The sequence below is a fragment of the Pristiophorus japonicus genome, chromosome 16 (assembly GCF_044704955.1).
Source record: "Pristiophorus japonicus isolate sPriJap1 chromosome 16, sPriJap1.hap1, whole genome shotgun sequence".
Classification (NCBI taxonomy): domain Eukaryota; kingdom Metazoa; phylum Chordata; class Chondrichthyes; family Pristiophoridae; genus Pristiophorus; species Pristiophorus japonicus.
In genome coordinates this window covers 136,492,315-136,517,494 of record NC_091992.1, presented here as the reverse complement: position 1 = coordinate 136,517,494, position 25,180 = coordinate 136,492,315, and the positions used below count along the sequence as shown (strand labels likewise).

The 25,180-nt window shown below is 46.0% G+C and overlaps 1 protein-coding gene across 4 annotated transcripts in view; it reads right to left on the bottom strand.

Annotated features, from left to right (window-relative positions):
• Nucleotides 1-25,180, bottom strand: part of LOC139226871 (C-Jun-amino-terminal kinase-interacting protein 4-like) — a 279,135-nt gene that overhangs the window by 158,747 nt on the left and 95,208 nt on the right. For all 4 annotated transcript variants that reach the window (XM_070857971.1, XM_070857972.1, XM_070857973.1 and 1 more), the window contains exon 3: nucleotides 24,625-24,695. In XM_070857971.1, the coding sequence (XP_070714072.1) occupies nucleotides 24,625-24,695 (71 nt within the window). The remainder of the gene's footprint in view (nucleotides 1-24,624; nucleotides 24,696-25,180) is intronic.

Genomic DNA, 25,180 nt, shown 5'->3' with positions numbered 1-25,180 from the left:
TCCTGACTTGGAAATATAGCACAATTCCTTCATCGTCGCTGGGTCAAAATCTTGGAAATCCCTCCCGAACAGCACTGTGGGAGCACCTCCGCCACACGGACTGCAGCGGTTTAAGGCGGCGGCTCACCACCATCTTCTCAAAGGCAATTAGGGATGGGCAACAAAAGCTCACCTTGCCAGCCACGCCCACATTCCATGAACGATTTTTTTTTAAAGTGTGTTTAACGGGGACCAATCGCCCCCACCTGTTTTTCGGTGCTGTTGAAGTTGAAAGTTCCATCCCAAGTTTCTGATACAATAATTAACTGGTCCTCACTTCAGTTACACCTTTGTTGATCTTCAATAGGTGGGCAGCAGGGAATATTTAACACTTGGGCAATTGAAGATGCGGAATTGTTTAAAAAGCTGGTTAGAAGTTCCAGAGGCTGGAAATACTACAGGGCAGAGTTCTTTTTGTCTTGGGGTGATGGAAAGTGGTTCGGAAAGAGGCACCCAAGATTAATAGAAAAAAGTACATCCAATTGGTTATTCATAAAATTTCTTCCCCTTGCTCCAATTCTACATCTCCTCTCCCCCACCCCGCCCTCCCGCCGCCCACCCACCCACGTTTCTATTGAAGGCAAGGATGTGTGTTGCGGTATCACTGCGAGCCCCACTTAGCCGAATTGCCAATTTCGTACGCGGCCCTGAACAGTGTTGAGATGCGAAGTGCGAGCTGATAAAGGTGCGGCGAGCGCAGCGGGACATAGACACATAGAAACATAGAAAATAGGAGCAGGAGTAGGCCATTCGGCCCTTCTAGCCTGCACCGCCATTCAATGAGTTCATGGCTGAACATGCAACTTCAGTACCCCATTCCTGCTTTCTCACCATACCCCTTGATCCCCCTAGTAGTAAGGACTTCATCTAACTCCTTTTTGAATATATTTAGTGAATTGGCCTCAACAACTTTCTGTGGTAGAGAATTCCACAGGTTCACCACTCTCTGGGTGAAGAAATTCCTCCTCATCTCGGTCCTAAATGGCTTCCCCCTTATCCTTAGACTGTGTCCCCTGGTTCTGGACTTCCCCAACATTGGGAACATTCTTCCTGCATCTAACCTGTCTAACCCCGTCAGAATTTTAAACGTTTCTATGAGGTCCCCTCTCATTCTTCTGAACTCCAGTGAATACAAGCCCAGTTGATCCAGTCTTTCTTGATAGGTCAGTCCCGCCATCCCGGGAATCAGTCTGGTGAACCTTCGCTGCACTCCCTCAATGGCAAGAATGTCCTTCCTCAGGTTAGGAGACCAAAACTGTACACAATACTCCAGGTGTGGCCTCAACAAGGCCCTGTACAATTGTAGCAACACCTCCCTGCCCTTGTACTCAAATCCCCTCGCTATGAAGGCCAACATGCCATTTGCTTTCTTAACCGCCTGCTGTACCTGCATGCCAACCTTCAATGACTGATGTACCATGACACCCAGGTCTCTTTGCACCTCCCCTTTTCCTAATCTGTCACCATTCAGATAATAGTCTGTCTCTCTGTTTTTACCACCAAAGTGGATAACCTCACATTTATCCACATTATACTTCATCTGCCATGCATTTGCCCACTCACCTAACCTATCCAAGTCGCTCTGCAGCTTCATAGAATCCTCCTTGCAGCTCACACTGCCACCCAACTTAGTGTCATCCGCAAATTTGGAGATACTACATTTAATCCCCTCCGTGAACAGTGGGGCCAACAGTCTAACTCCTTAACCCATGAGATTTAAGCATAGAGAAAGAAACAGGGATGACGGAGAAGGAAATCAGGTGAATCAGAGTTAAATCAGGTAGAGAGATTGAATTAACAGAGTGAGAGGAAAGAAAGACAGAAAGGAAAAGCATGAAAAAAAAAGTAAAAATGTAAAACTAGATTTTTTTTTTAAACTTGAGAATTCATTACATGTCGGAATGAGATTTAAACATTTTAAATTATTCAATTTCTGGCCCAGATTGTGTCGATTGTGATTGTACCACGTCGTTAAAAGGGTACTTACACTGTTAGTCACCAAACATAACTTCCTGCAATGATTTTAATAAGTAATTAATGTGCTGATCCAGCAAGGTGTTAAAAAATAACGGGGAGGCTAAGGGAGATATGCCATTTGTGCAAAGCAAACAGCTGAGTGGCATAAATCGAGCGGCAAGTTCTGGAGATTGACAACGCAGGGTGTATCTCTTCGTCGCCGGAACTCGCCGGCCGATTTGTACGTCAGTAACGACGTGTAATGTTAACACACAGTTATTTGTCCAGCACAATCTGACCCCTTCTATTGTGCGGACTGCATCATAAATGTTTCCACCCAGACAGCTTGTGTAGAGGGAGATGGAGCTCAGTTATTGCATACAAAGCAATGATAGTGAATATTAGAGCATCCTCTAGTGACAGAACAAGGGATTGCAATGCCATTCCTTTCATGCCCTCATCACCCCCCGCATGGAGTGAAACATTGTACATTCAAAACAGCTCATAGGTCTGGAAAACTCCCACATTTCAAACAGAAATTGCAATGGGAAAGATTCTGAAAATACCAGTAACAAGCTACAACTGCCAATCGTCATCATAGGTGGTCCCTTGAATAACCACTCTACACTCACATATGAAAAGGGAGAGCTTGCTGTAGTCCCACCTACCAATGATCTCATTGGTGATTTCAGACCGGCTCTGCCTTTCCTACTGAACATATATTGCTGTCAGTCAGATATCAGAATACTTCTGCTGTTTTAGATCCGAGTAAAGAATGGCAGAGAATGAAATAGAAGAGCAGGAAAAGTTACCATTCACAATTAGAAATTTAAAATGTACAAATCATAAAACAACTTTTATGAATGGTGTTAGAAAAATTGCATTTAAATAACATAGAAAGAAACACAGAAACTTACAGCGCAGAAGGAGGCCATTCCAGCCCATCATGTCCGCGCTGGCCGACAAAGAGCCCACGGCCCTTGGTCAGCAGCCCTAAAGGTTACATATAAACCTATGAACAATGACGGAAAGGCAAAGAGCACCCAGTCCAACCAGTCTGCCTCACACAACTGCGACACCCCTTATACAAAAACATTCTACACTCCACCACAACCGGAGCCATGTAATCTCCTGGGAGAGGCAAAAACCAGATAAAAACCAAGGCCAATTTAGGGAGAACGAATCTGGGAAAATTCCTTTCCGACCCATCCAGGCGATCGAAACTAGTCCAGGAGATCACCCTGGTCGCATTCTATTCCCTGCAGTATTTGCCATTATATCTGCGCCGTCCAACAAAAGGTCATCCAGTCTAATCCCAATTACCATCTCTAGGTCCGTAACCCTGCAGGTTACTGCCATCCAACCATCTCTTAAAAGTGGTGAGGGTTTCTGCATCCACCACTCTTCCAGACAGCAAGTTCTAGATCCCCACAACCCTCTGCATAAAGAAGCCCCCCTCAAATCCCCTCAAAACCTTCCACCACCACCTTAAAACTATGCCCCTCGTAATAGACCCCTCCACCAATGGAAATAGACCCTTCCTATCCACTATGTCCAGGCCCCTCAATATTTTGTACACTTCAATGAGGTCTCCTCTCAACCTCCTCTGTTCCAATGAGAACAAACCCAGCCGATCCAATCTGTCCTCATAACGAAGATTCTCCATTCTAGGCAGCATCCTAGTAAATCTCCTCTGCACCCTCTCTAGTGCAATCACGTCCTTCCTATAATACGGCGACCAAAACTGCACGAAGTACTCCAATTGTGGCCTAACCAAAGTATTACACAATTTAAGCATAACCTCCCTGCTCTTGTATTCTATGCCTCGGCCAATAAAGGCAAGCATTCCGTATGCCTTCTTAACCACCTTATCTACTACTTTCAGGGATCTGTGGACAAGCACTCCAAGGTCCCCTTGTTCATCTACACTATTAAGTGGTCTACTGTTTAATGTGTATACCCTTTTCTTATTAGCCCTCTCAAAGTGCATCGCCTCATACTTCTCTGAATTTAATTCCATTTGCCACTGCTCTGCCCACCCGACCAGTAGATTGATATCCCCCTGCAGCCCATGACTTTCCTCTTCATTATCAACCACACAGCCAATTTGAGTGTCGTCTGCAAACTTCTTAATCATACTCCCTATATTCAAATCTAAAACGTTGATATCTACCACAAAAAGCTATGGACCTAGCACTGAGTCCTGCGGAACCCCACTGAAAACATCCTTCCAGTCACAAAAACATCCATCAATCATTACTCTTTGCTTCCTACCTCCAAGCCAATTTTGGATCCAACTTGCCACTTTGCCCTGTATCCCATGGGCTTTAACCTTCCTGACCAGTCTACCATGTGGCACCTTATCAAAAGCCTTGCTAAAGTCCATATATACTACATCGTACGCACTACCTTCATCGACCCTCTTGGTTACTGTTATATATGCAAACTTGTATATACTCTGTACAGCCACCAGAGGGCTCGTCCCTTGGAGTCCCAAGAGATCCCATAATCCCTTGGGAGCACAGGTATGTAAGGAGGCCTCACAGGTTGGAGAGGGACTCTGGAGACCTGCAACAAAAGACTGTCACACTTTACTTTGAGCTCACAGTATTCAGTCTGACTCTCTCTTCATACATAACAACTGGCGACGAGATACAGATAGCGAACCCAAAGATGCAGAGAACAGTGGGCATCCTGGAGAAATTCTCGGAGGAAGATAATTGGGAAACATTTGTGGAGTGACTCGACCAATACTTTGTAGCCAACGAGCTCGATGAAGAACGCTGCCAAACGAAGGGTGATTCTCCTCACCGTCTGCGGGGCACCAACGTATGACCTCATGAAAAATCTGCTTGCTCCAATGAAACCACAGAGAAATCGTACGATGATTTGTGCACACTGGTTGGGAGCATTTGAACACGAAGGAAAGCGTTCTGATGGCGTGGTACCGATTCTACAGCTACAAAAGGTCTGAAGGCCAGGAAGTGGTGAGTTATGTCGCCGAGCTAAGACGCCTTTGCAGGACATTGCGAATTTGAAGGACATTTGGAGCACATGCTCAGAGACTTTTTCGTACTTGGCATTGGCCATGAAACTATACTTGGCAAACCTTTGACTGTAGAGACCCCAATCTTGAGTAAGGCCATAGCGATAGCCCAGGCATTCATTGCCACCAGTGACAATACTAAGCAAATCTCTCAGCACACAAGTGCTGCTACAAGTACTGTGAACAAAGTGATGTTGTTTTCAAATCGCAATGTACAGGGCAGGTCACACATGCCTGCAGCTGCACGTCCGCAGATGTCTCAGAGTCCACCATCAAGAGTGATGAATGCAAGGCCATTAACACCTTGTTGGCGCTGCGGAGGTGATCATCGTTTCCATTCATGCCGCTTCAAAGGGTACGTTTGCAAGGGCTGTGGAACAATGGGACATCTCCAATGTATGTGCAGGCGAGCTGCAAATCCTGTTAATCCTGCAAACCACCACGTTGCAGAGGACGACAGATCCACGGTGGATCACAACGAACCAGAGCCTCAGACCGAGGAGGCAGAGGTACATGGGATGCACTCATTTACCACAAAGTGTCCCCCGATTATGCTGAACGTTGAACTAAATGGACTCCCGGTGTCAATGGAGCTGGACACGGGCGCGAGCCAGTCCATCAAGAGTAAAAAGACTTTCGAAAAATTGTGGTGCAGCAAGGCCTCAAGGCCTGTCTTAACTCCAACTTGCATGAAACTAAGAACTTATACTAAGGAATTGATTCCTGTAATCGGCAGTGCTACTGTAAAGGTCTCCGACAATGGAGCGGTGCACAAGCTACCACTCTGGGTGGTACCAGGTGATGATCCCATGCTGCTAGGCAGGAGCTGGCTGGGAAAGATACACTGGAACTGGGAGGACGTCAGAGAGCTATCGCCTGCTGACGACACTGCGTGTGCCCAGGTCTTAAACAAGTTTCCTTCGCTGTTTGAACCAGGCATCAGGAAATTCCAAGGAGCAAAAGTGCAGATCCAACTAATTCCGGGGGCGCGCCCATTCATCACAAGGCGAGAGCAGTACCGTACATGATGAGAGAAAGGGTAGAGATCGAGCTAGACCGGCTGCAAAGAGAGCATCATTTCACCGATCGAATTCAACGAGTGGGCCAGTCCGATTGTCCCAGTCCTCAAGGGAGATGACACCGTCAGAATCTGTGGCGATTACAAAGTAACTATCAATCGTTTCTCCCTGCAGGCCCAATACCCACTACCAAAGGCCGATGGTCTCTTTGCAACGCTGGCGGGAGGAAAGACGTTCACGAAGCTGGATCTGACTTCAGCCTACATGGCACAGGAGCTGGAGGAATCATCGAAGGGCCTCACCTGCATCAACACGCACAAAGGTCTCTTCATTTATAACTGATGCCTGTTTGGAATTCGATCAGCGGCAGCGATATTCCAGAGAAACATGGAAAGCTTACTGAAGTCGGTCCCGCGCACCGTGGTCTTCCAGGGTGACATCTTGGTTACAGGTTGGAACACAGTCGAGCATCTGCAGAACCTGGAGGAGTTTTTTTAGTCGACTCAACCGCATGGGGCTTAGGTTAAAACGCTCGAAGTGCGTTTTCCTGGCACCTGAAGTGGAGTTCCTGGGGGGGTGGATCGTGGCGGACGGCATCAAACCCACCGATTCAAAGACTGAGGCAATCGAGAACGCACCTAGGCCACAGAACGTGATGGAGCTGCGGTCATTTCTTGGAATCCTGAACTATTTTGGTAACTTCTTGCAGGGTCTCAGCACACAATTAGAACCACTGCACGCTTTACTGCGTAAAGGGGATGAATGGGTATGGGGCAAAAGCCCAAAAAATGCCTTTGTAAAAGCTAGAAAATTTTTATGCTCAAACAAATTGCTTGTGTTGTCCGATCCATATAAGCGTTTGGTACTAGTATGTGATGCGTCGTCATACGGCGTCAGGTGTGTATTGCAACAAGCTAATGATTTTGGGAAATTGCAACTGGTTGTCTAGGGCTGAGAGCGCCTACAGAATGATTGAAAAAGAAGCGTTAGCTTCTTGTGGCCTATGGGGTAAATAAAATGCATCAATATCTGTTTGGGCTAAAAATAGAATTGGAAACTGACCATAAGCTACTTATATCCCTGTTTTCCGAGAGTAAGGGGTTAAATACGAATGCAACGGCCCGCATCCAGAGATGGGCGCTCACATTGTCTGCATACAACTACACCATCCGCCACAGGCCAGGCACAGAAAACTGTGCCGATGCTCTCAGTAGGCTGCCATTGCCCACCACGGGGTTGGAAATGGCACAGCCCGCAGATTTTGTCATGGTTATGGAAGCATGCGAGTGTGAGAAATCACCCACCACAGCCCGACAGATTAAAACCTGGACGAGCCAGGACCCCTTATCGTCCCGAGTCAAAAACTGTGTGCTTCAAGGGAGTTGGTCCAATGTCCCAGTGGAAATGCAGGAAGAGATAAAGTCGTTCCAGCGGCGCAAAGATGAAATGTCTATACAGGTAGACTGCCTTCTGTGGGGTAATCGGGTAGTGGTTCCCAAGAAGGGCAGAGACACCTTCATCAGTGACCTGCATAGTACGCACCCAGGCATCGTAATGATGAAAGCGATAGCCAGATCCCATGTGTGGTGGCCCAGTATCGATGCGGACTTAAGAGTCCTGCATTCACAGATGTAACACATGCTCGCAGCTAAGCAATGCACCCAGGGAGGCGCCACTAAGCTTATGGTCTTGGGCCTCGAAACCGTGGTCTAAGGTCCATGTCGACTATGCAGGCCCGTTCTTGGGTAAAATGTTCCTTGTGGTTGTAGATGCGTACTCCAAATGGATTGAATGTGAGATAATGTCGGCAAGCACGACCGCTGCCACTACTGAAAGCCTGCGGGCCATGTTTGCCACGCACGGCCTGCCCGATGTCCTGGTTGAGCGACAACGGGCCACGTTTCACCAGTGCTGAGTTCAAGGAATTCATGACCCGCAACAGGATCAAACAGGTTACATCTGCCCCGTTTAAACTGGCATCCAATGGTCAGGCAGAGAGAGCAGTGCAAACCATCAAGCAGGGCTTGAAGAGGGTAACGGAAGGCTCACTACAGACTCGCCTATCCCGAGTCCTGCTTGGCTACCACACGAGACCGCATTCGCTCACTGGGATCCCACCTGCTAAACTGCTCATGAAAAGAGCACTTAAGACAAGGCTCTTGTTAGTTCACCCCGATCTACTTGAACAGGTCGAGAGCAGGCGGCTTCAACAAAGTCAATATCATGATAGCGCAAATGTGTCACGCGAGATTTGTCATGTATTCAACCAGCATTGTAACCCATGTGTAATCTGACCTAAGTTGTACACTGTGAGAACACTGACCACTAGGTGGTGAACTTGTGGGAGACACTCCTAACCTAGACCTTCAGATATAAAAGGGGAAGCTCCACCCACTTCCATCACTTCAGTGCTATGAAATAAAGGACAGGTCACAGACTGACCACCTCTCAAGCATGGGCCTCGTGTGCATTTATACTGTATAGTAAGGACGTATCAATGGCGACAAGAAACTGGGATTTAAACCACGCGAGCATGGCCACTAGCAGAACAGACGAGAGGTACTGTGTTAAGGAATGGTTAGGACAGAGATTCAACATTGTTAAAGCAGCACACAGTTCTCCAGGCAGACAAGGGCAGTCGGGCATGCCCCAACATGTAGTCGAACCCAGAGGGGGAGTTCGACAGAGACAATGGCAAGCTGAACAGCGATTCACGCCATTGCAAGGGACAATGCGGCCAGTAATGGGGCCATCAACACCTGTTAATGGTGCACTCAAGGACAATAACAGGGACAGTCAGGGACGATCGACTGGCAAGGGACCTTTTGTTTCAAACAGCAGCTCATGCTGGAGGCGTGGAGGCACACACTCAGCCGGAGTTGGCAGAGGTGAGCAAAATACCTGCAGAAATTGCAGAAATGAACGCTGGGGGAAATTGCTGGAAGCTGAAGTTCAGCGAGTTCATGTGGAGCATGTATACAGTTCATACACCAGGACGCCACCGATAATGATGAAAGTTCTCCTCAATGGCATCCCAGTATCAATGGAGCTAGACACGGGTGCCAGCCAGTCCCTGATGGGTATCAAACAGTTCGAAAAGTTGTGGGCGTCCAAGGCCAGGAAGCCAAAATTATCGCCGATTGACGCACAGCTATGGACTTACACAAAGCAGATCATTCCGGTGCTAGGCAGCGCCACGGTAGTCGTGACCCACAAAGATTCAGTGAACAGGTTGCCACCCTGGATTGTCCCAGGGGACGGTCCCGCACTACTGGGGAGGAGTTGGCTTGCTGTCATGAACTGGAAATGGGGCGATGTCAATGCAATTTCCTCTGTGGAGCGAGTATCATGCTCACAGATCCTGGACAAATTTGACTCATTATTTCAATCCGGCATTGGCACATTCATGGGGGGCAAGGTAGTGATTCACATAAATCCGGACGCCAGGCCAGTACACCACAAGGCCAGAGCGGTGCCGTATGTGATGCGGGAAAAGATAGAAGGCGAATTGGACTGCCTGCTGAGGGAAGGCATCATCTCGGCAGTGGAATTCAATGACTGGGCGAGCCCGATTGTGCCGGTGCTCAAGGCGGATGGGTCGGTCAGGATATGTGGCGATTACAAGGCCACCATCAATCGGGTGTCACACCAAGACCAGTACCCGCGACCGAGAGCGGAGGACCTCTTTGCGACGCTATCCGGTGGCAAACTTTTTTAAAAATTGGACCTGACCTCAGCTTACATGACCCAGGAGCTGGCGAGTGAGTCGAAGAAGCTGACCACCATCACGACACACAAGGGGTTGTTTGAGTACAACAGATGTCCGTTCGGGATTCGCTCGGCCGCCGCGATCTTCCAACGAAATATGGAAAGCCTCCTCAAGTCGATTCCAGGGACGGTGGTTTTTCAGGACGACATTCTCATTACGGGTTACGATACTGAAGAACACCTCCACAACCTGGAGGAAGTGCTACGCAGACTGGACCGGGTAGGGCTGCGACTGAAAAAGGCAAAGTGCGTCTTCCTAGCTCCAGAGGTAGAATTCCTGGGGAGGAGGGTAGCAGCAGACGGGATCAGCCCTACTGCGTCCAAGACGGAAGCGATCCAGAGAGCACCCAGACCCCGTAACACGACGGAGCTGCGTTCATTCCTGGGGCTCCTGAACTATTTTGGTAACTTTCTTCCCAAATTGAGCACGCTGCTAGAGCCGCTACACGTGCTCCTATGCAAAGATCGCGAATGGGTCTGGGGGACAGCCAGGAAAGGGCTTTTAATAGAGCACGCAATTTGTTATGTTCCAACAATCTGTAAACGCTATATGACCCATGTAAGAAACTTGTGTTAACGTGCGATGCGTCGTCCTATGGTGTCGGGTGTGTGTGTTGCAGCATGTCAATGCCAAGGGTCAGTTACAGTCTGTAGCTTATGCCTCCAGAAGTCTGTCCCAGGCAGAAAGGGGCTACGGGATGGTAGAAAAGGAGGCGCTTGCATGTGTATATGCGGTAAAGAAAATGCACCAGTACCTTTTTGCCAGTAAATTTGAGTTGGAGACAGATCACAAACCCCTAACGTCCCTTTTGGCCGACAACAAGGCCATAAATGCAAACGCATCAGCCCGCATACAGAGGTGGTCACTCACGTTAGCCGCCTATGACTACACAATTCGGCACAGACCGGGCACCGAAAACTGCGCCGATGCATTCAGCAGGCTCCCACTAGCCACCACTGAGGGGGCTACCGAGCATGCTGCTGAGATGGTCATGGCTGTTGAAGCTTTTGGAAGCGAAGGCTCACCCGTGACAGCCCGTCAGATTAAAGTCTGGACAAAGAGAGACCCGCTATTGTCTCTAGTCAAGAAATGTGTCCTGAATGGGGACTGGGCAGCCACGTATAGGGCATGCCCTGAAAAATTTAAATCATTTCACAGACGCAAGGATGAACTCTCGATTCAGGCCGATTGCCTACTGTGGGGAAACCGCGTAGTCATGCCCCAGATGGGCAGAGAGGTGTTCATCAGAGAATTCCACAATGAGCACCCGGGCATTATCACGATGAAGGCAATTGTCAGGTCACACGTTTGGTGGCCAGGGATAGACGCAGATCTGGAACTTTGTGTTCGCAGGTGCAACACGTGTGCCCAGCTGGGCAATGCGTCCAGGGAAGCCCCCCTTAGCCCCTGGCCATGGCCCGCCAAGCCTTCGTTACGCATCCATGTGGACTACGCAGGTCCTTTCATGGGAAAAATGTTTTTGGTTCTAGTAGACGCCTACTCCAAATGGATCGAGTGTGCCATTTTAAATTCAAGCACATCCTCTGCCACGGTAGAAAGTCTACGGGCAATGTTCGCCGCCCACGGTCTACCGGACATCTTGGTCAGCGACAATGGCCCGTGCTTCACAAGCACTGAATTCCAGGACTTCATGGCAGGCAATGGAATTAACCATGTCAGAACGGCACCGTTCAAGCTGGCCTCAAACGGCCAGGCAGAACGAGCAGTGCAGATAATCAAACAGGGGATGCTCAGAATCCAAGGGGGTTCCCTACAATGCCGCTTATCACACCTCCTGTTGGCCAACAGATCCCGACCACACTCGCTCACAGGGGTTCCACCCGCGGAGCTGCTAATGAAAAGGACGCTCAAAACCCGATTATCCCTTATACACCCCACCATGAAAGAAATTGTCGAGAGCAGGCGCCAGTCACAATATGACTACCATGACAGGAATGCGAGGGCGCGATGTATTGACGTAAATGATCCTGTTTTTGTCCTTAACTACGCTGCAGGGCCCAAATGGCTCGCAGGCACTGTGGTTGCCAAAGAGGGAAATAGGATTCTGGTAGTTAAACTTACCAATGGACAAATCTGCTGCAAACATGTGGATCAAACAAAAAGGAGGTTCAGCAACCCCATAGAAGAAGCAGAGGAAGAACACGACGTAGAGTTCACTCCACCACAGGTGACCGAACACAGGAGCCAAAGGGAGGAGAGCCCAGTCACTGTGGGCAGTCCGGACAAGCCTGAGGCACCCCAAACAGCAGACACTCAGGCCAGCGCCCAACAACCGGAGCCCCAACTCAGGTGCTCTACAAGGGAGCGTAAACCACCAGAGAGACTCAACCTGTGATCCCAATAAGACTTTGGGGGGGGGGAGGTGATGTCATGTATTCACCCAGCATTGTAACCCATGTATAATCTGACCTAAGTTGTACACTGTGAGAACACTGACCACTATGTGGTGAACTTGTGGGAGACACTCCTAACCTAGACCTTCAGATGTAAAAGGGGAAGCTCCACCCACTTCCATCACTTGAGTGCTATGAAATAAAGGACAGGTCACAGACTGACCACCTCTCAAGCATGGGCCTCATGTGCATTTATACTGTATAGTAAGGACGTATCAAGATTGAAATCAATGATCCTGTATTTGTATTGAATTATGCACAAGGTCTCAAGTGGCTTCCGTGCATTGTTGTGGCCAAAGAGGGGAGCAGGGTGTTTAGGGTCAAACTTTCAAATGGACTCATTCACCGGAAACACTTGCACCAAATCAAACTCAGATTCACAGACTATCATAGAAACATAGAAATTATGTGCAGGTGCAGGCCATTCGACCCTTCGAGTCTGCTGGTGATTGGTGAGTAGTTTTTCTTTTTTCTCTTCTATATCAGTGAGTAACTTTTAACATTTTTGTTGCCAATTTAAGTGTATCTAAGGGTTAAGTCATGGCAGGACGGCTCGGTCGGGTGTTATGCTGCTCCTGTACCATGTGGGAACTCAGGGATGACTCCAGTGTCCCTGTCGACTATGTGTGCAGGAAGTGTATCCACCTCCAGCTCCTGACGGTCCGCGTTGCGGAGTTGGAGCTGAGGGTGGATTCACTCTGGAGCATCCACGATGCTGAGAATGACGTGAGTATCACGTGTAGCGAGTTGGTCGTACCGCAGGGAAAGGGTCCACAGCCAGATAGGGAATGGAAGACCAACAGGAAGAGCAGTGCAAGGAAGGTAGTGCAGGAGTCCCCTGTGGTCATCCCCCTGCAAAACAGATACACTGCTTTAGGTACTGTTGAGGGGGATGACTCATCAGGGGAGGGCAGCAGCAGCCAAGTTCATGGCACCGTGGCTGGCTCTGCTGCACAGGAGGGCAGGAAAAAGAGTGGGAGAGCAATAGTGATTGGGGATTCAATGGTGAGGGGAATAGATAAGCGTTTCTGCGGCCGCAACCGAGACTCCAGGATGGTATGTTGCCTCCCTGGTGCAAGGGTCAAGGATGTCTCGGAGCGGGTGCAGGACATTCTAAAAAGGGAGGGAGATCAGCCAGTTGTCGTGGTGCACATTGGTACCAACGACATAGGTAAAAAAAAGGGATGAGGTCCTACGAAATGAATTTAAGGAGCTAGGAGCTAAATTAAAAAGTAGGACCTCAAAAGGAGTAATCTCGGGATTGCTAGCAGTGCCACGTGATAGTCAGAGTAGGAATCGCAGGATAGCGCAGATGAATACGTGGCTTGAGCAGTGGTGCAGCAGGGAGGGATTCAAATTCCTGGGGCATTGGAACCGGTTCTGGGGGAGGTGGGACCAGTACAAACTGGACAGTCTGCACCTGGGCAGGACCGGAACCAATGTCCTAGGGAGAGTGTTTGCTGGTGCTGTTGGGGAGGATTTAAACTAATATGGCAGGGGGATGGGAACCAATGCAGGGAGACAGAGGGAAACAAAAAGGAGGCAAAAGCAAAAGACAGAAAGGAGATGAGGAAAAGTGGAGGGCAGAGAAACCCAAGGCAAAGAACAAAAAGGGCCACTGTACAGCAAAATTCTAAAAGGACAAAGAGTGTTAAAAAAACAAGCCTGAAGGCTTTGTGTCTTAATGCAAGGAGTATCCGCAATAAGGTGGATGAATTAACTGTGCAAATAGATGTTAACAAATATGATGTGATTGGGATTACGGAGACGTGGCTCCAGGATGATCAGGGCTGGGAACTCAACATCCAGGGGTATTCAACATTCAGGAAAGATAGAATAAAAGGAAAAGGAGGTGGGGTAGCATTGCTGGTTAAGGAGCAAATTAAGGCAATAGTTCGGAAGGACATTAGCTTGGATGATGTGGAATCTATATGGGTAGAGCTGCAGAATACCAAAGGGCAAAAAACGTTAGTAGTGATGTTGGGGAGGGCATCAAACATGAAATTAGGGGTGCGTGCAATAAAGGTGCAGCAGTTATAATGGGTGACTTTAATATGCACATAGATTGGGTTAACCAAACTGGAAGCAATACGGTGGAGGAGAATTTCCTGGAGTGCATAAGGGATGGTTTTCTAGACCAATATGTCGAGGAACCAACTAGGGGGGAGGCCATCTTAGACTGGGTGTTGTGTAATGAGAGAGGATTAATTAGCAATCTCGTTGTGCGAGGCCCCTTGGGGAAGAGTGACCATAATATGGTGGAATTCTGCATTAGGATGGAGAATGGAACAGTTAATTCAGAGACCATGGTCCAGAACTTAAAGAAGGCTAACTTTGAAGGTATGAGGCATGAATTGGCTAGGATAGATTGGCGAATGATACTGAAGGGGTTGACTGTGGATGGGCAATGGCAGACATTTAGAGACCGCATGGATGAACTACAACAATTGTACATTCCTGTCTGGCGTAAAAATAAAAAAGGGAAGGTGGCTCAACCGTGGCTATCAAGGGAAATCAGGGATAGTATTAAAGCCAAGGAAGTGGCATACAAATTGGCCAGAAATAGCAGTGAACCCAGGGACTGGGAGAAATTTAGAACTCAGCAGAGGAGGACAAAGGGTTTGATTAGGGCAGGGAAAATGGAGTACAAGAAGAAGCTTGCAGGGAACATTAAGACGGATTGCAAAAGTTTCTATAGATATGTAAAGAGAAAAAGGTTAGTAAAGACAACCGTAGGTCCCCTGCAGTCAGAATCAGGGGAAGTCATAACGGGGAACAAAGAAATGGCGGACCAATTGAACAAGTACTTTGGTTCGGTATTCACTGAGGAGGACACAAACAACCTTCCGGATATAAAAGGGGTCGGAGGGTCTAGTAAGGAGGAGGAACTGAGGGAAATCCTTATTAGTCGGGAAATTGTGTTGGGGAAATTGATGGGATTGAAGGCCGATAAATCCCCAGGGCCTGATGGACTGCATCCCAGAGTACTTAAGGAGGTGGCCTTGCAAATAGTGGATGCATTGACAGTCATTTTCCAACATTCCATTGACTCTGGATCAGTTCCTATCGAGTGGAGGGTAGCCAATGTAACCCCACTTTTTAAAAAAGGAGGGAGAGAGAAAACAGGGAATTATAGACCGGTCAGCCTGACATCGGTAGTGGGTAAAATGATGGAATCAATTATTAAGGATGTCATAGCAGTGCATTTGGAAAGAGGTGATATGATAGGTCCAAGTCAGCATGGATTTGTGAAAGGGAAATCATGCTTGACAAATCTTCTGGAATTTTTTGAGGATGTTTCCAGTAGAGTGGACAAGGGAGAACCAGTTGGTATGGTATATTTGGACTTTCAGAAGGCTTTCGACAAGGTCCCACACAAGATATTAATGTGCAAAGTTGAAGCACATGGGATTGGGAGTAGTGTGCTGACATGGATTGAGAACTGGTTGTCAGACAGGAAGCAAAGAGTAGGAGTAAATGGGGACTTTTCAGAATGGCAGGCAGTGACTAGTGGGGTACCGCAAGGTTCTGTGCTGGGGCCCCAGCTGTTTGCACTGTACATTAATGATTTAGACGAGGGGATTAAATGTAGCATCTCCAAATTTGCGGATGACACTAAGTTGGGTGGCAGTGTGAGCTGCGAGGAGGATGCTATGAGGCTGCAGAGCGACTTGGATAGGTTAGGTGAGTGGGCAAATGCATGGCAGATGAAGTATAATGTGGATAAATGTGAGGTTATCCACTTTGGTGGTAAGAACAGAGAGACAGACTATTATCTGAATGGTGACAGATTAGGAAAAGGGGAGGTGCAAAGAGACCTGGGTGTCATGGTACATCAGTCATTGAAGGTTGGCATGCAGGTACAGCAGGCGGTTAAGAAAGCAAATGGCATGTTGGCCTTCATAGCGAGGGGATTTGAGTACAGGGGCAGGGAGGTGTTGCTACAGTTGTACAGGGCCTTGGTGAGGCCACACCTGGAGTATTGTGTACAGTTTTGGTCTCCTAACCTGAGGAAGGACATTCTTGCTATTGAGGGAGTGCAGCGAAGGTTCACCAGACTGATTCCCGGGATGGCGGGACTGACCTATCAAGAAAGACTGGATCAACTGGGCTTGTATTCACTGGAGTTCAGAAGAATGAGAGGGGACTTCATAGAAACGTTTAAAATTCTGACGGGGTTAGACAGGTTAGATGCAGGAAGAATGTTCCCAATGTTGGGGAAGTCCAGAACCAGGGGACACAGTCTAAGGATAAGCGGGAAGCCATTTAGAACCGAGATGAGGAGGAATTTCTTCACCCAGAGAGTGGTGAACCTGTGGAATTCTCTACCACAGAAAGTTGTTGAGGCCAATTCACTAAATATATTCAAAAAGAAGTTAGATGAAGTCCTTACTACTAGGGGAATCAAGGGGTATGGTGAGAAAGCAGGAATGGGGTACTGAAGTTGCATGTTCAGCCATGAACTCATTGAATGGCGGTGCAGGCTAGAAGGGCCGAATGGCTTACTCCTGCACCTATTTTCTATGTTTCTATGTTTCAATAAGATCATAGCTGATCATTCAACCTCAGTATCCCATTCCTGCTTTCTTTCCATACCCCTTGATCTCTTTGGCCGTATGGGCCATATCTAATTCCCTTTTGAATATAACTAACATACTGGCCTCAACAACTTTCTGTGGTAGAGAATTCCACAGGTCAACCACTCTGAGTGAAGAAGTTTCTCCTCATCTCAGTCCTAAATGGCTTACCCATTATCCTTAGACTGTGATCCCTGGTTCTGGAATTCCCCTGCAACGGGAACATTCTTCTTGCCTCTAACCTGTCCAATCCCGTCAGAATTTTATATGTTTCTAGGAGATCCCCTCTCATTCTTCTAAACTCCAGTGGATACAAGCCCAGTTGATCCAGTCTCTCCTCATATGTCAGTCCTGCCATCCCAGGAATCAATCTGGTGAACCTTCGTTGTACTCCCTCAATAGCAAGAACGTCCTTCCTCAGATTAGGAGACCAAAACTGAACACAATATTCCAGATGAGGCCTCACCAAGGCTCTGTACAACTGCAGTAAGACCTCCCTGCTTCTATACTAAAATCCTCTAGCTGTGAAGGCCAACATGCCATTTGCCTTCTTCACTGCCTGCTGTACCTACATGCCAAACTTCAATGACTGATGAACCATGACACCCAGGTCTCGTTGCACCTCCCCTTTTCCTAATCTGTCACCATTCAGATAATATTCTGTCTTCCTGTTTTTGCCACCAAGGTGGATAACCTCACATTTATCCACATTATACTGCATATGCCATGCATTTGACCACTCACCTAACCTGTCCAAGTCACCCTGCAGCCCCTTAACATCCTCCTCACAGCTCACACAGCCACCCAGCTTAGTATCATCTGCAAACTTGGAGATATTACATTCAATTCCTTCATCTAAATCATTGATGTATATTGTAAATAGCTGAGGTCCCAGCACTGAACCCTGCAGCACCCTACTGGTCACTGCCTGCCATTCTGAAAAGGCCCGTTTATTCCGACTCTCTGCTTCCTGTCTGCCAACCAATTCTCTATCCACATCAATACATTACTCCCAATACCATATGCGTTAATTTTGCACACCAATCTCTTGTGTGGGACCTTGTCAAAAGCCTTTTGAAAGTCCAAATACACCACATCCACTGGTTCTCCCTTGTTCACTCTACTCGTTACATCCTCAAAAAATTCTCGAAGATTTGTCGAGTATGATTTCCCTTTCATAAATCCATGCTGACTTGGACGGATCCTGTCACTGCTTTCCAAATGTGCTGCTATTTCATCTTTAATGATTGATTCCAACATTTTCCCCACTACCGATGTCAGGCTAACCGGTATATAATTCCCTGCTTTCTCTCTCGCTCCTTTTTTAAAAAGTGGTGTTACAGTAGCTGCCCTCCAGTCCATGAAAAACCCACTTTGGACCCTACTTTTTTGACCCTCCCACAACACACACACCAGTGGCAACCGACACAGCGGTTGACCACTAAGCAGAACCCATAATCCACAGCAGCCCAGCAGGACTCACCACACCAGGCAGTCCAGCAAGGCCAGCTGCACAGCAGCCCAGCGAGGGCCCAACAGATGATTCACCAATACCAGCATTTGCCCCGAGATGATCCACCAGGGCAAGAAGGGTCCCAGATTGACTCACCTTGTAAATAGTTATACTATTAACTTTGGGGGGGGGGGGGGGGGTGGAGGAAGTGTTGTTATGTATGTAAACTCGTATATACTCTGTACAGCCACCAGAGGGCTCATCCCCTGGTGTCGCAAGAGATCCCATAATCCCTTGGTATTTAAGGAGGCCTCATAGGTTGGAGAGGCACTCTGGAGACCTGCAATAAAAGACTACGGTCACACACTTTACTTTGAACTCGCAATGTTCAGTCTGACTCTTTCTTCATACATAACAGTTACCTCCTCAAAAAATTCAATCAGGTTAGTCAAACACTATCTTTCCTAAACAAATCTGTGCTGACTGTCCCTAATTAATCCTTGCTTTTCCAAATGCAGATTTATCCTGTCTTTCAAGATATTTTCCAATAAATTTTCCACCACTGATGTTAGGCTGACAGGCTGTAATTACTCGGCCTATCTCTTTCTCCCTTCTTAAATAAGGGGACTGTCCTCCAATCCTCCCAAAGAGGACTGGAAAATGATGGTCAAGGCCTCTGCTATTTCCTCTTTTACTTCGCTCAACAGCCTGGGATGCATTTCATCCGGACCTGGGGACTTATCCACTTTCAAAGCTACTAAACCCCTTAATACCTCCTTCTCTCACTATATTTATTTCATCCAGAATATCATACTCTTCCTCGAATGACTACATTTTCTAACAGATTAGTTTAACAAATAATTCAAATTAATATTCCATCATGCCACTACAAGAAAACAAAAGTATTCTATTTAAGGCATGACCTGGACGGCAAGATAAAAATTCATTAAAATAAAACACAAGCATCAGCAAAAAACCTGTATATTTTTATACAACTATGCTAAAAACTATTACAATTTACAAATGTCATCTCCATTTATGGTGAATTGCCAAAGAAAACACATTAAAGGCAACTGTCTATGTCAGTTGCAATTCAATTAAAACCTTACTGCAATGATGTGAGGAATTAAAAATATGCAACAGCACTACCAAAGACGTTCAGATTTGACTCCCTCCTCTGGAAACAGCAGCGGCACTGAATTTCTACACTGTCAAGATACAAATCTGAGCTGGCAAGGATCGAGACACATAAAAATCATGAGTAGGTCTGCTGAAATACCAGAAAGATGAAAATTCATAAATGCAATAGGAAGAGTGTTTCCATCAGTAAATGCAATGAACAATGAAAGATTTTACATAATGCTCCTCGCTATGTCTAAATTGCAGGCGTTCTCGTTCCAAATTGCGGATTGGGGAGGTGGAGAGGCATGTACAGCAGTGCAACACACCAATGCAATGCTTTGTGAACAGTCTATTCTAATGCAAGTACTGGCAGCTTTACACAATCAATTGCAGATCATAAGTAGCTTTTACAAGTTTCTATGGCAGATACAACTTCAGCCACAAGATTCCAATCGATCAGTTCAAACTTCTCAAAACAAACATTGAAGGAAGACCTTGCATTTACATAGCACATTTCACAACTGGAGTCCAATGCAGGCCGCACATTGGCTTTTCAATGGGAATAACCGTGCATGCACAAAGATTTGAATGGACCGCCCAGTTAAAGGGCCCACGTACAAAAAAAATTGCTCCCCTGCTCTTCTTCAAAATAGTGCCATGGGATATTTTACATCCACCCGAGGGCAGATGGTTTAACATCTCATCCGGAAGATGGCAACTGACAGTGCAGCATTCCGAGTACTGCCCCTCCGATAGTGCAGCACACCCTCAGTTCTACACTGGGAATGTCAGCCTAGAGAATTTGTCTCTGGAGTGAGACTTGAACCCACAACCTTCTGACTCAGATGCGAGAGTGCTACCCACTGAGCCATGGCTGATTTCTTCACCTCAGCTTTCCCATCTAAGAAAATTTTTTTTATTACATTTCTATGGCGCTTCTATGCTAAAACTGTATTCTCTTAATTTCACTTCTTTTTTTTGTCAAGGCAAGATTGTTAAAAGGAGAAATAATTTTAAAACATAATTTGTCTAATTCACACAGTACTACTAACCCAGCTGCTCTGTAGGGTCTTAAAACTGCCAGAATTTCATGTTTACAACTTCCTGTTGGTACAGAGCTTTTAAAGATGCTGCACTCATTCCTGCTAACGGTACTGTTCATTGTGCAGTTTAGAATTAGAATACAAATTGAAGCTCACTTGTACAAAGCCCGAGGACCATGACCATGAAACTCTGCCTAAAGTCTTTGTTTTGTTGCGATGGAGTGGGTGGGAGGTGGAGAGGGGTAATGTATACATACATACATAAATATTTCAGCTTATTGGGACTTCTTCTGTAATGTAAAATTCTTGTAACATTGCAACAGTGACTAGACTCCAAAAGTACTTCATTGGTTGTAAAGCAATGAGACTTCCTGTGGTCGTGAAAGGTGCTATATAAGTGCGAGTCTTTCTTTCTAACAAAATTTTAAAAACCAAATTCAGAAGTTGCTGCACTGATTTGACAATACATTCACAATACACTTCAATTATTTGTAGTCGTACTGTTAGAATCGGAAAGGAAGTTTACTCGTCTGTTTGGCATTGAAATGCTGCAGCTCATGGTTTCTGTCACTAGATGGTATGAGCATCGCAAATAACGTGTGAAGGACTGTACGCAATCTAACAGTCTCACACATCAGAAATTGCAAGGTTACTTCTCCAAATCAGGAGCAACACTTGGAAGTGGGACACGCGGACGCTGAGCATCGTGGGACAAAGACGCGAGCGACCCTGCACAACTACTTGTTGAAAAGTTCATGCATTTTGTCACTTAGCAACTATGCTGTACTGTAAAGAAAGATTTGCATTTACATAGCCCCTTTCACGGCCTCAGGAGGTCCCAAAGCGCTTTACAGCCAATGAAGTACTTTTGAAGTGTAGTCACTGTTGTAATGTAGGAGATGCAGCAGCCAATTTGCACACAGCAAGCTCCCACACACAGCAATGAGTAATGACCAGATAATCTGATTTTAATGACGTTGATTGAGGGATAAATATTGGTTTGAACCCACAGCCATGTGACTCTGTGGTACCACAAAGCCAAGGCATAAATACAAGCTGGGGGACAAAAATCTGAATTTACACTGGGAATTGAAATATACTCAGTTTACCATGTAATTTTTCAGCTACATTTAATATAAATGAAATATGTTTCAGTAAATACATTTAGAATATTCCTTCCCCCCCCACCCCCCCCAGTTCTAACTTTGGAAAAAGGAACTGAAAAGTTAACGCTTCTCAAGTTCCCACTTCTTAAGCACACACCATGAAGATCACAGAATGCAGATTTTCTAGGCTGCACCGTGATTTTCCAGGATTGGTCCGCTCTGGAACAGCAGTGATGCCAATTTGAAGTTGCCATCTCCAATGCAGTGGAACCTCTCCAGAACACTTCCTGCAATCAACTTTACTAGAGCAGCCTGGCAGAGAGAGAGGAGAGACTCTATTCAACAGTCTCCACATCTGCAATAACATTAACTTTTAAAAAAATAAGTTCAACTCTTTCAAGTCGACTGCTTTCTAATATAGGGAGGAGAATGCTCGGAACAAAAAGTATAACTCCTGGACATTGCTTCCCCTTCGACTCAATTTTTAAAAACCAGAACGGTGTGGATCTCTAACAGTCTAACGCGCTCGTGCTGTAGGTGATGCTGATGTCTGCTCTCCATTACTCACTTTCCTTTTTGTTCCTTATGTTAGCTCATTTGCACTTGCATGTTTATTCATTTAGTCAGTCTTTTCTTCATTCCACTGCCCCTCCAAGTGCTCTCACTCAAAATTATCCTTTTTACAAATCTCGCCAGGGTTAACAGTTAGACACAGAACAGCATACTGAGCATACAACACTCCTTCCTCTCTGCTGCACTGCAGCACCAACTAGAAAAATAGTAACCACTCTCCCAAGCCGGACAGGCTCTGTAAAAGACTAGGAAAACTGCTAGTTTTATTTCCAAACAGCCAGCATTACTATTGCACCTTAACGGAAACACTACATTTCTGTGCCTTTCATTGTGCTTTTGTTTTTTTCAAAATCAAATAATTTGGACAATGAAATTTGTCTCATCACTTTGTCTTGTACAAAAGATACAAAGCAAAATTATTCCTTCAATGGAAAACCTGACAACCATTAAACATTTTTGTTTATCGTGCATCATAGCATTTTTTTTCCTGTCACGATATATTCAGGGTTAAAAGCCCCATTTATAGAAAGTTGCCCAGCCTGGTCAGGTCAGGTTGGGAGGGACGGGCAAGCCACTCAATTCAAATACAAGACACAGTAAAAATGTCACTTTTAAGATTTGGCATGCTACTGGCTTCTTCAAATCTGTCGTGGTACATAATGGGTTTTAAAAAAAACCTAGTTTCACTCAGAGAAACAGATACACGTGACCCCAGCTTCACTCAGAGATACAGATAGACGTGATCCCACCTTCAATCGGAGAAACAGATACACGTGACCCCAGCTTCACTCGGAGAAACAGATACACGTGAAGCGCCACAACTTTTAACTTGGGGCCACTTTTTATCTTCAGGACATTTCTAAATTAAAATTTGTTTTTCATCATTCACTTGGAATTTGGTTTGCTCGTTGACAAATACCCCACAGAATTGTCAATCTTACTTTAGCACATTACGTAATCTTAAACCCCAGGTCACATTCACAACAGGGTCTCTCCATTTTATCCAGGTACTCGGTGTCCACGGATTGTATGAAACACAACGATTTGAATTTTACATGAAGCACATTTGAGGATCAGACCAAACAACTAAAGAACCAGAAGGACAGGCACAATTAGTTTAACGATGAAGATGGAAGACAAAATAAAATTACTGCAAAAGAATTCACTTTACAAAGGATTGAAACAGAAGATTAATGAAGGCGCTGCTGTTCGGGGCAACCTGTTGGAAGATCCACATTAGCCACTTCACTGATATATGGCAGCTTTCAAATGCAGATTGGATTCTGACTCCAGAAAACGAATAGCATAACAAATAAATACTAGTTGGGGCACTGGAAACCATTCTTCAAAAAACATTCTCTTCTCTTTCACCCCTCCCCCAAAACCACTTTGCCTTGTTTTGCTGCGAGTGTGGAACCATTGTTTCCCAACTCAGGCCTGTAGTTTCGGTCGGTGAAATATCTGCCCTCCAATGTGGGTTGGAAAGTTAAATCTGAAAAATGCCCACCGCTAAAGCTGGTTTGCCTAGGATGGAAAGCCAATTTTGCTCTAGCCCATTTGGACCACAGCTCAGTGCAGCAGGGCATTTGGCTACCCAACAGTAACATAACATAACTCATTGGTTGTGAAGGATTCTGGGATGTCCTAAAGACATGAAAGGTGCAACACACATTTAACTCCTTTATTCTTTTCATTGCTGTAGACAAGCTCTGCCAGTAAATGGCATGCAGATGACCATTTATTCTTCATTTTGCAAAAGAAACAACAAACATGGGAAGGTATGAAGCAGAAGCAAGATGACTTCCCCCCAGCTCTCGCCAACAGAAAGGGAACCATCTGAGAGCTGGTTATAGCACAGCACCAATAGCGGCACCGTGGTCTCCTAGACTCCAGTGACTTGAGTACTGAGGGAGTGCTGCACTGTAGGAGATGTCGTCTTTCAGATGAGATGTTAAACCGAGGCCCCGTCTGCCCTCTCAGGTGAATGTAAAAGATCCCATGACACTATATGGAAGAGGAGCAGGGGAATTCTCCGCAGTGACCTGGCCAATATTTATCCCACAACCAACATCACAAACAGATGATCTTAGAAGTCAGAAGTGCCGTCTTTTGGATGAGCTGTTAAACCAATACCTCATCTGCCTGTCCAGCTGGAGGCAAAAGATCCCACAGCACTATACAAAGACAAGCAGAGAAGTTTTTGGAGTGTCCAGACCAACATTTGGCCCTCAATCAAGCCTCCAAAATTAACTGGTCATTTATCTCATTGCTGTCTGTGGGACCTTGCTGTGCGCAAATTGGCTGCTGCATGCGCCTACAAAAATAGTGACTGGACTACAAAAGTAATTCATTGGGTGTGAAATGCTTTGCGACGTCCCTTGGACAAGAAGGCAGCTATATAAATGCAAGATCTTTCTTCCCATCAAGAATATCCAAGAAGTTGAAATGCACTGAATGATATCACCATTCCAACCAGCAGAGCCCACACATTGCACACACCTGCTTACCTTTGTATGCCTTTGATGAAGTGCATTGAATTCTTTCTTGAGTTCCGACTCTCGCTCCTCCAATCTACCAACTGAAAAAAAAATTTTAAAAGTTAGAATGCTTACAAAAACTGCCAGCAACAAATCCATTCATTTTCATTCAGCCACTGAGTCAAGAACCAACAGCCAATACAGAGCCAGCACTAATGGTCCCTCTCCAACAATATATTCCGCTAAAAAGAACTAAACACTAATGAGATTCCATGGATGAATAAAGCCATAAGGGAACAATTGAGGGTAAGGAAAGAGGCAGACATTAAGTACATAGACAGCAGGGGAGTGCATGATAAGGGAGAATACGAAAAGATTAGGAGAGAAGTAAATAAAAACAATTAGGAAGGCAAAGAAGAACTATAACATTAAATTATCAAGGGACATAAAACAAAAACAGTAAAATATTTTACAGGTACATCAATTAAAAAAAAGGAAGGTTGGGATGGGAATAGGGCCATGAAAGGATAGACAGGATAATACCACAGGTAACGATGGAGAGATGACAGAAATATTAAATCATTAT